Source organism: Pelobates fuscus, chromosome 13 (assembly GCF_036172605.1).
Source record: "Pelobates fuscus isolate aPelFus1 chromosome 13, aPelFus1.pri, whole genome shotgun sequence".
Classification (NCBI taxonomy): Eukaryota; Metazoa; Chordata; class Amphibia; order Anura; family Pelobatidae; genus Pelobates; species Pelobates fuscus.
The window spans coordinates 5,233,803-5,251,818 of record NC_086329.1 but is presented as its reverse complement, the minus strand read 5'-3'; the positions used below and the strand labels follow the sequence as shown (position 1 = coordinate 5,251,818).

Below are 18,016 nucleotides of genomic sequence, written 5' to 3'. Positions count from 1 at the left end.
ACTGAGTGAGGCTTATGGAGCAGCCAGCCACAAGATGGCGCCATGTTCCAGCCCTATAGCCAGCCACAAGATGGCAATGACAGCTCAGTAGGCCTCTCGCCAGCCACAAGATGGCGCCAAAGCACACGTCAGCAAGCTGCCAGCCACAAGATGGCGCCGGACCGTCCACTCACTGCTTCCCTAGTGCACTATGGGCAATCGCCAGCCGCAAGATGGCGGCAGAGTGGGCGTGTCCGCTGACGAGGCTGTTATCCGGACTCGCTCTGTGAGTAGCTGTGCCCGGCCCTGTCATGGCGCTGCCCATCCTGTGCGGTGTGCTGGTACTGATCTGCCTCCCGGCGGGGCTGGCCAAGAAGGGGGACGTCATAGAAATCACTGACTCAAACTGGAGGGAGATCCTGGAGGGAGAATGGATGATCAAATTGTGAGTAACCCAGCCTGTGGCCCCCAGGGGCTAGCACCCCCGTCATTGCCAGTAACACAGCCTGGGGCCCCCAGGGGCCAGTACCATCTCACTGCCAGGAACCCAGCCTGGGGCCCCCAGCGGACAGCCCCCACCCTCCCCTTCACTGCCAGGTCCCCCCACCCCTCACTGCCAGGTCCCCCCACCCCTCACTGCCAGGTCCCCCCACCCCTCACTGCCAGGACCCCCCACCCCTCACTGCTTGGACCCCCCACCACTCACTGCCTGGACCCCCCACCCCTCACTGCCTGGACCCCCCACCCCTCACTGCCTGGACCCCCCACCCCTCACTGCCAGGTCCCCCCACCCCTCACTGCCAGGTCCCCCCACCCCTCACTGCCAGGTCCCCCCACCCCTCACTGCCAGGTCCCCCCACCCCTCACTGCCAGGTCCCCCCACCCCTCACTGCCAGGTCCCCCCACCCCTCACTGCCAGGTCCCCCCACCCCTCACTGCCAGGTCCCCCCACCCCTCACTGCCAGGTCCCCCCACCCCTCACTGCCAGGACCCCCCACCCCTCACTGCCACCCAGGACCCCTCACTTCTTTCAATGCCATGACACACCCTCACTGCCAGTACCCCCTCACTGCCAGGAGCTATGACCCTTCCTCCTGCAGAACCACTGGTTAAGCTGGTAGTGAGTGCCCTGCTTGGTGTAGGAGCTTGTGGAGAACTGACTACACAATTACATGGAATAGTCAAAAAAACAAGTTGACGTAAAAAGGAGAATGTGTCCAATAAATCTATTTTGACGTAAAATGTGCAATTCCTCACAATTCTCTGTTTCATAAATAAAACCCTATGGGATTGTTTGACTTACCAGGGGATTGTTGGGAATTGAAAACCTAAGTATAGTCACAACTAGCTGCGCTCTAACCATGGGATAGATGGTTAGTTTCTCTAAATAAGAGTGTGGGCTAATGAATAAATCCTTGTTAACACAGATCACGGTTTTCTATGAGGTTTAATATTATATTATTTATTACCCTTTCTGAGCTTGATGTTTGTGTAGTGTAACTTTTTTGCTTTTTTATTTTACATTTTTTAATGCCACCTTTTGTACAGTGCTGCAGAACATGTTGGTGATGTATAAATATCCGTTTGATAAATCGACCGACATGCCTTCGGTACATCTTGCAGCCCAGCTCAGTGCCTAGACCTGTCATTTCTCTCCAAGTGGGGGCTGAGTATGGCTTCCTGTAGAAGATACGAATTGTGCAAGTTTTTCCTTCCTTAGTGGGTTTCGTTCACCCATGGTGAACTGTGTCATAGACCTCGCTGTTAGCATTCAACTGTATATAGAAGGCTCCAAGTTTTAAAACATTTCATTTACACATCGCTGGTTCTAAGGAGTTAAACAGCAAGCCTTGATTTCATTCTAAATTTATTGGAGTATGTAAAATATATATTTTAATATAAATTTAAAAAAAAATAACAACCCTATCTCATGGCCAATGAGATTTAATTTATGTATAGAATTTGGTTTAAGTTCCCCAATATTCTGTGTCGTCTAAAGAGGACCACTGTGAGTAGATCATTTATGGATGCACACAATGGTAACCTATTTTTTTGTCTAGTTTTTTTATTTTAATACCAGGGCATTGGCAGGGTAATTTTACCAATGAGATTGGGTGGTCTCCCACATACCGTATGTTTGTTTTTTTAGAGACGAGAAATGTTCTGGATATTAAAGAGCACCCATTGGGATTGAATACTGAATGGGACATAGCCCTTTTATTGGTATCAGGTGTTTATCATTTATTATTATTATTTATTTATTTTTCTTCATTCTCTTAATTGAGCCATTGCATGGATATGTTCTAGTCTGTTATCACACCTAAACACTTTAAACATTATCCCCTTTTTCCTTTATTGTGAGTTTTAGCCGTGGATGAATTGTTTTGTAGAATGGTTGTTGTATTTTCATGTTGCTGTGTATGTTGTAGTTTACGTGCCACACTCGCTACATTCTTCGATGTACATGTTCCACTTACGGTAGCGGATTCTTTTAGTATTATGGGTGAGAGGCTGTGCATTCGTTTTGTTCTTGTGTTTGATGATGTGCATTATTTAGGCTGTTTACCCACTTCAGCAGATAACTACAAGTGGGAGTACGGTATATTGTCAGATGTAAACTGGCCTTATTCACACAGCAAGAGTGTCTTGGAAACTTTTTGTTAAACAAAACGTGTAGACGGGCTCTGGTTTTCTGACGATCCCTTCTTCACTCTACATCCTATATAATAATATTAGTAGTATATTATTCAATAGCTTGTTATTCACAAAAAAAATAATGAAAACATGAATTATTGTTATTAATACGTTTTAAAAGTAACTGATGTACAGTTTGGCTGAGGCCATAAAAAGATATAGATATATATATTCTGTCGATTTGTGCTTTAAGCGTTGTGACAATCCGTAGTTGGCTGAGTACAACCCAATCAAACGGTATAAAGCTTCGTTCTCACACTTTCTGGCCAATTTATAAGCACATCGTGTTACTATTTCCGCTCCGTGTGCCATGCGTGCCCTGGTGCTCGCCTAGTGTAGGTAGTCAGAATTATATTTTTCGTATTACCAGTGTCAATATTGTCCAAAGCTTATCATCTGATGCTCTCACCCCGACAGTGCTGTCAAAATGTGTCTGAAATTGGGGGCGGAGTCTGACCGCCAAGCAGCACGGACGTGCGGAGAAAGAGCTCTAGCCAGGCGGCCAGCAAAAAAGCCGATACCGGCGGCCATAAAGCTTATACACCCATCGGGGTGCGCCACCCGAGACGGGGGTGCATTGCAGCACCGGAGGATCCCTTTCCTGAGCCTGTCGGAGCCTGTAACCCGACACACGACTTGCGGCCTGCGGGTGTGGATGCCGGGGAGAGGCGGCCGCTCTCCTCGACGCCGGAATCCCCAGACTTAATACCGATCTCCTACCCCCCCCCTCTGGACCGGTGGGGGTTATCCCGGTCCATATCAGCCAAGCGGACACAGTTTGAGGTAGAGAAACACGGCCAAACAGTGAGACAACGGGTGTCTGAGCATGCCTAAAATGGCCGCCCAGCAAGGGCCAGAGAGGGAGCACGCAGACAGCTACCCACACTCGCAGCACCTAGAAGCACTGGACCGACTTTGCTTAAAATTCTACGTGATACTATGTGACAGAGGGGTGTTGTACCTTCAAGCGGCTAAGATGGTCTCCTCATGGATCCGTCCTGACACCCGCCGACGCCACTACGGAGCCCCACTGTGGGCCTTCAGGGTGGACAAGCGGAACAAAAAGCACCGGCAACAGCGGCGGCGGGCGAAGGTTCGGAGCACACTGGGTGCATGCAACCACTCTCCTACAAATAAAAGCGGGACAGCCAGGCAGTCACAAATCCCCGGCAAAGCACCTGGATACAGCACCTTTGACCAGCGAGCCCATACCCTACAAACTTGGAATGCAGCAACATACCAAGCCACAGTACAGCTTACTGCCGCACGCGATCAAGCCAGAGAGGAACACTGGCCCTCCCCAGTTGCAGAGACTGTTTCTCCTAAATGGCCCATGTGCGGGGTCGGGTGATCCGGGACTGGAACTGGTATAATCGCAAGAGGCACTGGCGGACAATCCAATCCCAAGAACAAACTTACATTTCTATAATTTTGTTATCAATTGTTTATTTAACAGTGCTATCACCTTTACCTAGCAACCTACTGCCTGAGGTCACTTACATGTTACACTGAACCATATCGTTTAAATTTTTTAACACACTCAGTAGGCATGCATTTACATAACAAGTTCGCATAACAGTAGAATGTTACCTAGGCTCGCCTAATACTCAGTAACTCTAGGGCCTATCCTATACACGAGGGGAAGGTCCGCTTAACCTCCATCCCACACTCTACCCATAGCTATTGTCAAACATAGGATGTCATACTTAAGACTGCTGTGTAACTCCTGCTAGAATAGGTTAATGTTATGCCTCTTGCTTTGATTTCTGGGTTTTGCCATAAGCTTAAGTGTACTCAACTGTAATACCCTGACTGTAGTATCAATGCACTTCGTCTTCGCCTGTACCAATCAGTTCATATGTTCCTTCATAGTAATCGTAGTCACTTTAGCAAAGATGCTATTAACTACACCTGTTATAATAGGCTACCTTTTCTTTTATATTATATTGATATGTAACTATCTGTGACTCACACGTATGCTGCAGCTAGACCTAGCTTGTACCAATCAGTTCATAAGTTAAGATATTAACGGGTAACCACGGCGACTTTAGCAAGGTTACATGCAGTTATAACGGTTAAAATACGCTGCCTCTTCATTTTTTATTTTTATTGACCTTATTGTATAGCCGAGCTACTGTTTAATATTAATATACAAAAATGTGCACTTCCTCTTGCCACTGTTCAACCTAAGTATGTTCTTAGACACGCTGTTGTGGCGTTTGACGTCGCTATGTAAAACTTGCACAACAAAAATAAAGAATTTAAAAAAAAAAAAATGTGTCTGAAATTGATCACACTAATAAGAATGTGTAACTTGTGCAAAGAGCAATATAGAGAGTGAGGAGCCGTGTGACCGTCTTGGTGTCAGTAGCCTTATAGTTCTTCATAACGGACTGCAGTAGTTGTGGTGCTTAGTTTACCATTTTAATTTCTTCTTGTCAATTAATATGCCCAGAGAAACCTACTGTCCCCCCACTATTCTTCCATGATAATATTTTTTTGCCCTCCGGTATAAGCAGCTCCATGTACTCTGACTTGCTGTCCCTGAAGCAGGCAATCACCACGAGGTCTGCTGTTAATAGGAGATTCTGAGACAAGATTAGACCTGTTAAAACACAGATACTATCAGCATCCTGCTCGGATGGCTGAACTTTGCAGACGTCTTATTCTTTCACGGTTTGTGGTTGTTTCCTGTGTAAAATAAAATGTATTTATCTTCTATATGCATAGTACAGAGGGTATTGAAGGGACAAAAACCATGATTCTCCCTGGCACCCCCATACCCACTCTCTTAGACCGCCTTGATAAGCAGATCCTAAACAAATCCATCCAGCCTGGGTATCAATGGTACGGTGAGAGAGCGGGGCACTCCAAACTAATATCCAATAGATTGCATCATAATCACCACAATGAGCGCTCGTAATACAATCAGTGGTGCTGGTTATGGTTCTTGCAATGCACCTTTACGTAACCTTGAAAAATACTTAAATGAACGTTCAATGCACTATAATCACTGCATCCCACTGTAGTGGTTATGGTACCAACATTGCCACGGTGCTCTCCCAAGAATGGTCTGACAACTTGCCTGATGCCCTCCCACCATCATCTCCTCTTGAGACAGAAGCTCAGCACGTTTAGTTTTTTAATTATTATTTCCCTTTGTAAACGTGTGATACATATACCATTTTCTGAATTGGACAAGAAGTTTAAATTTTATTTGTATTATATTTTATTTATTTACAATACATGGTTTATAAAGAGGTGTAGATATACGGTAGCAGGAAATTCTGACTGTGCAAAAATGTATAAGTAAACCATTCATAATCGCTCCCTTATTTATTTATACCGGCATAGCTCATACCTGCAGAAACAAATATAGGACCCATTAACGTAATTTCATAAACTGAGTCTGTGTTAATATTGGTGCATTGTCGTATGTTATATTATGGCCGCTGTCTGTTACCGTGTTATCGTTTAGTGCACATTGGTAGTTGATGTACTCCAGGTTCCTTGTAGCTATTAGGTGATGACCCTTGATAGGAGGATGTTTTATCATATAGGTAGGTAGCTATCTGTGATCATAATAAGACCCCTTCTGATATCAGTGACAGGTTGGACAGCCTTTCAATAGAAAATAACGTACCGGTATTGACTATATTATCTGTTCTGTAAGGCTGACTCCAACCCAGAAACCACGGGTACAAATTAGATCATCTATCAGTGAACGTGATCTCTGCATATCCGATTAATACTAGAATATACTGAAAGTGAATGGTTTCAGCACACGCAGAATGAGGAGTCATTACAAGACATGAAAGCCGTGTCTTACTGGCAGCGTTGGGTTATATACACACTGTATAATATAGCTCATCTCTCTATATCCCTCTTAGCAAACTGAAAGCACATAATTCCAAAAATCTAATAAACACATTTTACTTACCAAATCTTTACTTTTTGAGAGATCCTCATAATAACTTTCGCTACATCCATCTTGTAGAGACTGCGCGTATTGTGGCAACGATACCATGTTTTATTTATGATGGCAGAGATATAGATCTTGTGAAGGGAATTGTGAAATGTAGGTCAAAAAGGGACAAATTTAGAAAAATGTACCAAATCTGCTATTTTGGCATAACCTATTTAGTTCTCTTTTTCTGCTTTTCTAAGTAACTTGCTTATTGAGATAACCCTTATGTAATTGTTTTCTTTATCATAGATGGGGGATGTGGTGGCATTTTATGCCGCCTGTGGATCTGCAGATTAGCACTTCAGGCAACCTGTTTTAGTTAAATTGTTTGAGAACGGTTTAATCCCTTAGGGTAACAGAGTGCCGGAGGGCCTCTTCGTACCATAATAACGTCATTTAGATGAAGTTGTTACGGTGACTAGAGTGTTCCTTTAACTGTATTTTGCTGATGGTCATTCTATGTTCTTCATGTCTTGACCTATTTTAAAGGATAGAATTGAATCCGATTTTGAGCTTGGTGTGTTTATACCAAAAGAAGAATTGAGCAAGTGATAATGCAAATGTTCTGAACACGACTTCTATCCAACATTGGCAAGAAAGTACCCCCGCCGGGTGGGTGTGCCGCCATCCTAGGGGTGTCAGAACCTTTCTGACTATATAATAGGAGTATGTTGTCATGGCCCACAGACGTTTGGGGGGACGTAGCCTGGAAAAACTTTGAACAATATGGTGACTTTCTGATGTCCCTAGAAGCATAACATCAGAGAGCAAAATAGCTGGACTGTAGTTATGACTGTCCCATAGATGACGGGAATGTAAGATGTTGTCTCTGTTTCTGCTAATATTAATGATTGGATGTTTTCTAGCTTTGCACCATGGTGCCCTGCCTGTCAGAAGCTGGAGGTGGAGTGGAAAGCGTTTGCAGAATGGGGCGAAGACCTCACCGTTAATGTTGCAAAAGTGGATGTCACTGCTCAAGCCGGTAATATTTTTATGTTATTACTTTGTTTTCTGTAACCTGCTTCTGTCGTGCTTTGTAGGTCATAACATTTCATCTGTGCATTGTAATCGCCATACAGCTAGTGCACACATAGATCAGTAAATATTCCTGTAATGCTTTCCTTGACTTCTGTGCCTCTGGCATAGCAATGAAGAATACAAATATGGCACCCGTGGGTGTATGCAGTGACAGAGGAGCATTGTGGGAAACCACACGGTCTTGTCCATTTCCAGAGGCCATATTGAAAGCAGGTTAACTTGTCTTCATACCTGATGTCAAAATTGCCATCCTCACATTTTGTGCACAGCAGAACACAAACTGTATACCACTGAAAATTATTCTTGCATTTGGGTCAAACTCTTTAAAAATCAATACAATATTTCTGCTTATTTTTTTGCATTTTGGCTAAAACCTTGATTAGATTCCTATCCTAAAAAACTCTATTTTAAAGCAGCCATAGCTATATTTTGTGCTTCCACTATTTGTATTATGTTACAATCTAGCTAAGCATCTTGGGAAATGTAGTTTACAGCCATCTCCAGTGTCTGAGCGAGATGTAAAGGTATTTTTTTTTTTTTTCTCGTTTTGAGGAATAACATTATTTCAGGTAGAGTGCAAATCAGCGAATGTCCAGGTTTAATAAAGTCACAGGCCCAGGCTGTAAAAGCTTTTTGTACACTGTGTCTCTTGTGATTAGATTGGTTACTGATTGTAAAACTAGATTTTCTGGTTCGGTAGACAATACACGCTTGCTAATAAGCGCTCCAGCCCTAGCACACTTTCAGCTACTTCCTTAACTTCCAGTACTTACTTGTATTTCAACCGCATTATGCATTTAAACATAGTGATTATCACTCACATAACATTTTATTTACTTCCCCTTAGGCAGGCGATAAAAGCTTTTGCATATTAGCGATTTACATTATGAGTAATGGGTTAAGGAAGAGTCTAGGGATGAATGTTTGCCCTTCCTTTAACTCACACCATACATCTTATTTTTTTTTCCAGGTCTCAGTGGAAGATTCATCATAACAGCTCTGCCTACAATTTATCAGTAAGTAAGGCTTCCCGCAGACTATTCAGTTCTGTCTTTTCCATTTCTTTGATCACAGCATCGTTAGACTCCTGTGACCAAGGACACTTATCAGATGTGTTCAACATGGGCTTACTACATGCGCATTCCGCGCGCGCACACACAATTCTCCAAATCAAACATGCAACAGAGAGCACAGGAATATAAACAGAGTGCAATCTTTAGAAGATGGTCCCCTAAGTATCGACATCTGTGTATTACAAACAAAAAAGATGCACACCACTACCACTGCTTAATACTAGAGTAGGCTTTAATAAAAACCTCTACGTGAGTTCCACACAAAGGAAACAAACGATAAAGTACCAAAACGCATACAAACGTCACACAGCCTACCAGATCTAGTCACAAGGATCCCCCTATTTGGCACGCTCAGGTGCCTTTCTCTGTTTTTGAAGCTGTGTTCTCATTCTAATGCCATTGATTGCCCAATACTTTATGATCCATTTATTCCTGTCACTCTTGTGCTTGGATTAGCTAAATTTATTACAGAACTCAGGTGTGTCTGCTATTTGAGCTTAAGTTGCCGAGTCTGGTCTGACAGTTTCCTGGTGTTTTGGCTAACGTGTTAACAGATTAATTAAATATCATCCTTACCCTGTAAATGTCACTGTTAAGTTTTTATAGATCTATCTATATTCTGTGAGTATTTACCTAAGCACTGCTACTTTCTAAGTGGCAAAATTTGACCAAAGTCCTAATAAACTGCCCTATATCTGCAAGCAGGGCTCGCTCTGTTTATACACTATATAAATCCATAGATAGATAGAAGCAGGGCTCGCTCTGTTTATACACTATATAAATCCATAGATAGATAGAAGCAGGGCTCGCTCTGTTTATACACTATATAAATCCATAGATAGATAGAAGCAGGGCTCGCTCTGATTATACACTATATAAATCCATAGATAGATAGTAGCAGGGCTCGCTCTGATTATACACTATATAAATCCATAGATAGATAGTAGCAGGGCTCGCTCTGATTATACACTATATAAATCCATAGATAGATACAGGACTCGCTCTGTTTATACACTATATAAATCCATAGATAGATAGTAGCAGGACTCGCTCTGTTTATACACTATATAAATCCATAGATAGATAGTAGCAGGGCTCGCTCTGATTATACACTATATAAATCCATAGATAGAAGCAGGGCTCGCTCTGTTTATACACTATATAAATCCATAGATAGATAGAAGCAGGGCTCGCTCTGTTTATACACTATATAAATCCATAGATAGATAGAAGCAGGGCTCGCTCTGTTTATACACTATATAAATCCATAGATAGATAGAAGCAGGGCTCGCTCTGTTTATACACTATATAAATCCATAGATAGATAGAAGCAGGGCTCGCTCTGTTTATACACTATATAAATCCATAGATAGATAGAAGCAGGGCTCGCTCTGTTTATACACTATATAAATCCATAGATAGAAGCAGGGCTCGCTCTGTTTATACACTCTATAAATCCATAGATAGAAGCAGGGCTCGCTCTGTTTATACACTCTATAAATCCATAGATAGAAGCAGGGCTCGCTCTGTTTATACACTATATAAATCCATAGATAAATAGAAGCAGGGCTCGCTCTGTTTATACACTATATAAATCCATAGATAGATAGAAGCAGGGCTCGCTCTGTTTATACACTATATAAATCCATAGATAGATAGAAGCAGGGCTCGCTCTGTTTATACACTATATAAATCCATAGATAGATAGAAGCAGGGCTCGCTCTGTTTATACACTATATAAATCCATAGATAGATAGAAGCAGGGCTCGCTCTGTTTATACACTATATAAATCCATAGATAGATAGAAGCAGGGCTCGCTCTGTTTATACACTATATAAATCCATAGATAGATAGAAGCAGGGCTCGCTCTGTTTATACACTATATAAATCCATAGATAGATAGAAGCAGGGCTCGCTCTGTTTATACACTATATAAATCCATAGATAGATAGAAGCAGGGCTCGCTCTGTTTATACACTATATAAATCCATAGATAGATAGAAGCAGGGCTCGCTCTGTTTATACACTATATAAATCCATAGATAGATAGAAGCAGGGCTCGCTCTGTTTATACTCTATATAAATCCATAGATAGAAGCAGGCTTATTCACTATGTAAATTCATGGTTGGAGAGAAACTTTTTAACTGAGCAATTTTGAAAGATGTGTAAATATATAAAATAATTAGTCATTTTCCCCAATTCTATGAACTTGTCTCTGTTTTCCTGCAGCTGTAAAGATGGTGTTTTCAGGAAGTACCAAGGATCTAGAACTCACAAAGACTTCATAAACTTTGTCAATGAGAAGGAGTGGGAGAGTATTGAGCCCGTGTCCTCCTGGTTTGATCCGGACTCTCTTTTGTAAGTGAATTGTGCAGCCATCTCCTACAATCAGACTGGTAAAGGGAGTTTGGGTTCCATATAATCTGAGAAATCTTATCCTCTAACAAAGTGCGATTTGTACTCCGTGTGTCTTGTATTTGCTGTCTGCCATTGTCTGTGTGTGAGGACTGTGTCTAGTCAGTGGGTGTCTCTATTGACATCATATGTTGGTACATAAGAGTCTAGTGAGAGAGCAGTCTGTTAGAGTGGACAGTCCGCCATCTTTGAAGCGCTGAACCTTCCTTGTGTTTATTTCAGAATGAATGGTATGTCAGCATTGTTCCAGTTGTCCATGTGGATCAGGGTAAGTGAAATTAGAATATTTCTGGATACGTGCTTGTAATGTATTCACTAAACGGTGAATTGTCAGAATTTTCTGGAATTCCCCATTTGGTGAATAAATCGTGTAAGTGTTTTAAATTGCATTGTTTTTTTTTTATTCCACAGCAATGCCACAATTATTTTGTGGAGGACATGGGCATTCCAATCTGGGGATCTTACATTATCTTTGCTTTGATGACACTGTTTTTGGGGCTTATTTTAGGACTGGTAAGTACACTGTTTGTATTTCCCTGTACATTTTATTCCAGTGATTTGATTCTTTCAGGGTGTATTCAGCTGTGTTGGATCTGCTCATATCCCAAAATGCTGTGCGTAGAGTAGAGCTCATGCCTTATGGGTTAAGGATCAAGGTAGGATAGCGCTGTGTGGCCGTGTGCCGTCCCGGTGTGATATACAGCTAATTTCACATAACTCATACACACTATTATAAATGTAAGTGTCTTACGCTCCCGCCCTTTAGTGTAGGGTATATGTGCACTTACAAGTGAGTAAACCGTTCATTTTGCTTTAAAATGCTGCATATGAAAATGAATTGCCGAAATTATTTAAGTCTGAAGCCTAATTGAGATAAATGTCTGATGGTATCTAAAATGTAGTGTTTGTGCATTTCCTGTACATCTCTCTGAGCTCTTCCCCTGCATGTGTTTATTTTGGGTTTTTTATATCATGTCTGTAATGCTTAGAAAATAATGAGGGGATTTAAAAAAAAAAAACATTAAAAAAAAACCCTAATAATATCTTAGCATTTCGTGTGACCATGGGTTGCATTTTGTTGTAACGTTGGATGTGATGCAGTTATTCCGGATTCATGTTGATGTTGATCGATATGTTGTGTCTTTAGTTATTCTTGTGTCTGAGGGCAGTTAATCGCCAGTTTCTCAGACTCATGATTCACATTACCTGGTCTGAGCTCGACCGATAAATTCTTCAGACGGTATAATGGCCTTGATCACAGCAGGTCTAGATAATTTGTTAATTGATTGCTATGCTAATTAACTTTGTGAATATTTTACAAGAAACTTATTACATTCATATGCCCAGTGGATGTTCCAGTTCTAACGGTTTATTTTTTTTTACAGGCTATGGTGTTTATAGCGGATTATCTATGTCCATCAAAAAGGCACAGACCTCAGGGGCAGTTTTATCCCAGTAAGTACCTATTCAGTATTTATATTGTATCTTTATGTAACACACCTCCAGTGGAAATCCGTGAAATTATGTAAATAGTTGGGGGATAGGCATACTTTATATATTTTGTTCCCTTAATTTAGGGGTTGGTGAATATAGCTGGATAATTGTAGTAACCCTGGTTCTCTCCTTATTTGGGAACCTTGTGATTAGCCACACGGCCAATGTTTTAGGAGAACCAGATTCTGCTTGTAGCTTTATCCAATAGTGTGAAGAAGGGAGAGCTTAAAAATGAACCCTTTCGCCATCAGCCACACTCTAATTACTGTGTAAAACCATTCACCCTTCTTAAATACAACTCCGGCACCAGTTAGAAAGTAATTAATTGGGAAATGGTGAGAATATCATTTTAAGGATCTGCAGATATCCTGTCATAGGGAGAGTGATTAGTACTGTAGATGAAAAAACATGTGACGAGTGGCATTTCATGCCCTGAGGTTAAAGGGACATTCAAGGCACCATAACCTATAATGGTGTAATTGGTCAATTGTACATAGAAACAGTTTGACACTTACCTTGCTGTGTTATGTGTTCTGATAAAGCTATGCACCACTATCTTACCAACTCATACTTGGTTTAATCAATATTCACTGACTGAGAGTCACTGGCATCCTAGTGCATCTTCCGACTTGCCATTCCTTTACGAGAGAGGAGTTTTTATTGGTCAGAAATTCCACTTTTCTTTTTGAAGACTATGCACAGTTTGAATGTCCTAAGTCTAGTTAGCGAGGTGCCCAGAATTTGGGAATGCGTTCCAGCTATTTGATTTGTCCAGAATTTAGACAGAAAACGATCCTACCAACTAGAAAGGAATTCTATGTGGCAGCTCTCGCAGAGTGACAAGTCAGGATATGCTAGTATGTCTGTTACAAAATAATCCACAATACACCATAATATGTTTTTAAGCTTTTATTTAAAAAAAAAACAAAACATTCCTTTAACTACTTAATTATAGCTTCTTCCTGTGACTGGTTACATTACATTTATTTTTAACATAATTTGCTTTTAACCCCTTAAGGACCAAACTTCTGGAATAAAAGGGAATCCTGACATATCACACGTCATGTGTCCTTAAGTGGTTAAGTACAACACTCTCTCAATATGCACCTACCCCCATATATAGATATTATATACCAAACAAGAACAAAAATGGCATCTGTCCCCTTTTAAAATAGGAGAGTTGTAGGTTAAATGCCTGCGCAGTCCCATAATAAGATGCCAAGCCGTTTTAGCAGGATTTGACCATTTAGCCGAGTCCTGCTGGGTGCCTGTACTGCAGAAGGTGAATCTGAGTGCGCCATAACAGGACTGTGCTCATTGGCTGAGAGAGCTCAGCTGACACGCTTAGTCGGTAATTGTCATTTTGCCTTACTGTTGGTACCACATCCGGTCTCTGCTATTAACCAGGTACGTGATCAAGCAAAGCTAAAACGGTTTGATATCTTAATATGGGACCGCGCCAGGACATTCCTTTTACCATAACCACTACCGCCATATTTGTTTATACATTAATTCTAGTTCCAAAGCAAGAATCCTAAGATGATCACGTAAATGATCTATTTATTCTCACGCAAAGCACACAAGAAATTTTATTTAATCTATAATAGAAACATGTCGGTGTATATGTGATAATAGATCAGTTTTTAATTGTGTTATTCAGTGAACCCACTATGACATTCTATTTTGGCAGAGTTTACCAAGGGGACAATAAGACGGAGCATGTATCAGATTATACAGGAGACCTTTCTCATGAAATAGTTTTTGTGGATGGTAGCATACCTTCATTGCTCCAGGTGTTGTGAACTAGATCTGCCCTGATGTGTGGCCAGCATTATAGGAAATGTAGTCCACAGCATCTGGAGTGTTGAAGGTTACCTACCCCTGATCTACCAGGCTGTGTCAGCAATGCTGAATGTTTTCTTTTCCCTTTTTAGAAAATCTAACCCCTGAAACTGCTAAACTGTTAAAGGAGCTGGAAGATGAAGAGAAAGATTCAGATAAAGGTGAAAGCCACATCAGGCCGGAGAAAATAGCAAGGGACAGTATACGGAAACGCGTTGTGAGCTAAATCCTGCCTTTTTTAAATCCGGTAATTCATTTTATATTAACTGAAAAAGTAAGCGGATACAAAATGTACTGAACCTCAGAAAGGCAACGTGGTCATTATAGGGGCTTAACCCTTATTGAATTAGATAGCTAATAAAGGCAAGCTCCACAAGGGAGCATCTCCATAAAATGACCACCAGTAAAACGGCACTTTTATTGGTTTTATTTAAATAAAATCTTTATATAGATATAAAGTAGAATTAAGGCGAAATAAACAGAACCACCCAGTAGTGTTAAAGTGGAAAGTGCCAACAAGGCATGACAGATTCTTGTACAAGGGGGTTACATCGCATCATTCAAAAGGAAACACAATGCAAACATTGGAGATATCTGCACAGCTCTGCTATTCCTGTAGGTCATGATCTCTTGTTAGATAAATTCAAGCATATATTTCCTCTATGTAAACTATTTATGTACAACTTACAGTTTATAGAGAGTATTCCAATTACCTCTAATAACTTAAAGCATGTATTTTTTTTGTGACCGATTAAAATCCACATATAATTGTGTCCAAGGATCTATTTAGTTCAACCTATTAAAACTTTACCTCCAGGAATAGCAGAGCTGTGTAGATATCTACAATGTTTGTATTGCGTTATGTTAGTGAATAAAACACTGACGCTTGCCTGCACATGTAGATCTGAACTATGTGTTTTGTCAATTCACAATACATAATGTAACCCCCCTTGTTCAGGAACATTTCACTCTAACACTATTGGGGTGATTCTGTTTATTATGCCTCTTTCTTTATTCTTAAATCTTTATACAGACACCCAGTAGAATTATTTGATTTAAATAGAACCAATAAAAGTGCAGTTTTAATGGTGTCATTGTCTGGAGAGAGGCTCCCTTGTGGAGCTTGCCTATATTCGTTATCATTTTATATGTTTGGATTGTTTTCATCCATCCAATTTTTAAAATAAATGTACAGACTTGAGCTTTTTTAAAGAAATCCTCCAGGTACTAGAATATCTTCATGTCAGTGAAGTTGTTATAGTGCCTGTAGTTCTGTGGCGCAGTCTTGCCTTTTTAGAGTTAAACCCAAGTTTTCAGCCAATCACTGGCCGCCCATCCCCAGTAAATGATAGAAATGCTGGCTCACAACGTGCTGGCAGTGATAGGATGAGGGTTCTAGCAGCCCACCCATTGTAAGTAGTTAAACTCATTTTGAAGCTTGATTTCTTACCTGGGTCCTGCTGCACACCACTCTCTACCTCCACTGCAGTTTATAGAAAGGCACAGTGTGCAACCCCCCTGTAAAAAGTCAGACTGTGTGAATACTTAAGGTACCTGCAGTGTTCCTAAATTAAAATGTCTCTCAACCAATTCCCCCTATTAAAAGCATTCAATGCAAAATCTGTGCAATGGCTATTTCACCAAACTGAAAGTAACTGCAGTGTCCTGTTAACTAAAAACACATTGTTTAAATAGAATGAATTGTATTACTGACCAGGGTTAACTAGAAGCATTAAGGGTCACAATGGATGTTCGTTATCTAAAACATGACTTCTCTCCTCTGTTTGCAGAAACCAGCGCTCTGCACCTCTCCGTTTACATCCAATCTCTGATGGTTTCTTCCAGTCCAATCCTTTTAGCTACGCCGACTTTATCTTCCTGCTCTAAGTGGTTGATTCCTTACCTGTCCCTTTGACGAGCCGCAGGCAACAACAAGAGTTCTCCTGTAAGGAAAAGACTGATAACTCTGACTTATGGATGAACAGGTCTGCGTCTGCCTCCTTCATTTCACTCAATACAGCTTATCGGATAAAACATTTTGTTTCAGGAAACACACTGGGAATTTGCAGTTTACTCTCCATTGTCTGGCTTACAGGTTCTCCTGAAACCATCTTATGTATAGAGATTTCATTCTTTACAGGTTATTCATTTTTCTAAAGTTTCAAACCATTGCAGCATTTTAATATGGAATCATCATGAACAATTTCTAATATATTCTAGGATATATTGATGAATGTTTGCTACTTTCCAGTGTTGTAGTGTAAATGATATTGAGGTTTTGGTTAATTCCAGCTCCAGTCTGAGCATTCTACAGACAGTCTATCTAAATGTTAGGATCACTGACAGAGAGGCTGGAGAGGGAATAAAAGTCACAATATCTTTTACATTAAATGGGTATAAGCATATTCTACTACAGGGGCACGCAACCTGCACTTCCGATGTTGTTGACTACATCAGCCATAAGCTGTCGAAGTAGTCCTTAACAGCTGGAGTGCAGAAGGTGGACTACAACATAAAATGTATTTTTTTAATTTATATTTCCACCGTTGAGTCCCTGGCTTCTTACCTACATGAGAGTGCTCACTTTTTCTGTTTGATTAGTTGCTTGCTGCCTGTATAAAGGAACACTCCAGGCACCATAACCACTGTAGTACACAGTAGTGATTATAACGCTGCTCCCCACGTGCGCTAATCCAGGACGTTATCAGCCAGTGCTGGGCCCGCACTGCAGGAGCTTCTGATTTCCTGAAGGGTAAGAAAAGGTGGGAGTGGTGCCCTGGTGGACCCTAACTCAGAAGTCAAACCATCCTATGAAAACTTGATTTTATAAATTGGGAGGCACCGTGGCACTCACTGTGGTAGTTATGGTGCCTTGAGTTTTACTTTAATTACAAATGTTACATTATCCTAATTTCTATGGGTTTTTTCTGTCTGATTCCCTTTTTAGGTACACTATTACAATTTTTTTTTTTAAATAATACTGGGTTAACAGTGTGAGCTGCATCTGGAATACAAGTCCCATCATTCACCTTAAGATTGATGGATGTTGCAGTCCAGTTAATAGTCAGTATTTTTACTAGGAGAATATAAAAGCCAGACCTGAATTTGAGAGCTAGCAAACTGCACTCACTGTGTAAGATAGAGCGAGTGGATTTTTTTGTATTTTTGTAACATGTTACCATAGTATTGATAATCCTTGTTTTGCTTCTACGGGATCTATTTTTGTTGTTAAATAAAATTTTACACACAATATAGCCCAGTCTGTTAATTGCCCTTTTCCATATTACTGGTCTTTCAACATAGTACACTGCTAAGCTATCCCATCTCATACGGATTGTTTCTGCATATATGATGTGAGTTTAAATGTTACCTCAACTGTGCTGCTCAGGTAGTGTGTGTTATAGGAGGTGTGGGGAGCTGCAGTGTGTGTGTTATAGGAAGTGTGGGGAGCTGCAGTGAGTGCGCTGCTTAGGCGGTGTGGAGAGCGTGCTACTCGGGTAGTGTGGTATAGG

General features: G+C 41.0%; 1 protein-coding gene across 1 annotated transcript; it reads left to right on the top strand.

The window, feature by feature from the left end:
* Positions 1 to 223: 223 nt before the first annotated feature.
* TMX1 (thioredoxin related transmembrane protein 1) lies at positions 224 to 17,754 on the top strand. The gene is made up of 9 exons (XM_063440045.1): positions 224 to 424; positions 7,507 to 7,622; positions 8,649 to 8,694; positions 10,983 to 11,111; positions 11,391 to 11,436; positions 11,580 to 11,681; positions 12,554 to 12,623; positions 14,597 to 14,751; positions 16,295 to 17,754. Exons 1-8 carry the CDS (start codon positions 291 to 293, stop codon positions 14,728 to 14,730), a joined length of 777 nt encoding a protein of 258 aa, XP_063296115.1. The 5' UTR covers positions 224 to 290; the 3' UTR covers positions 14,731 to 14,751; positions 16,295 to 17,754.
* Positions 17,755 to 18,016: the final 262 nt, after the last annotated feature.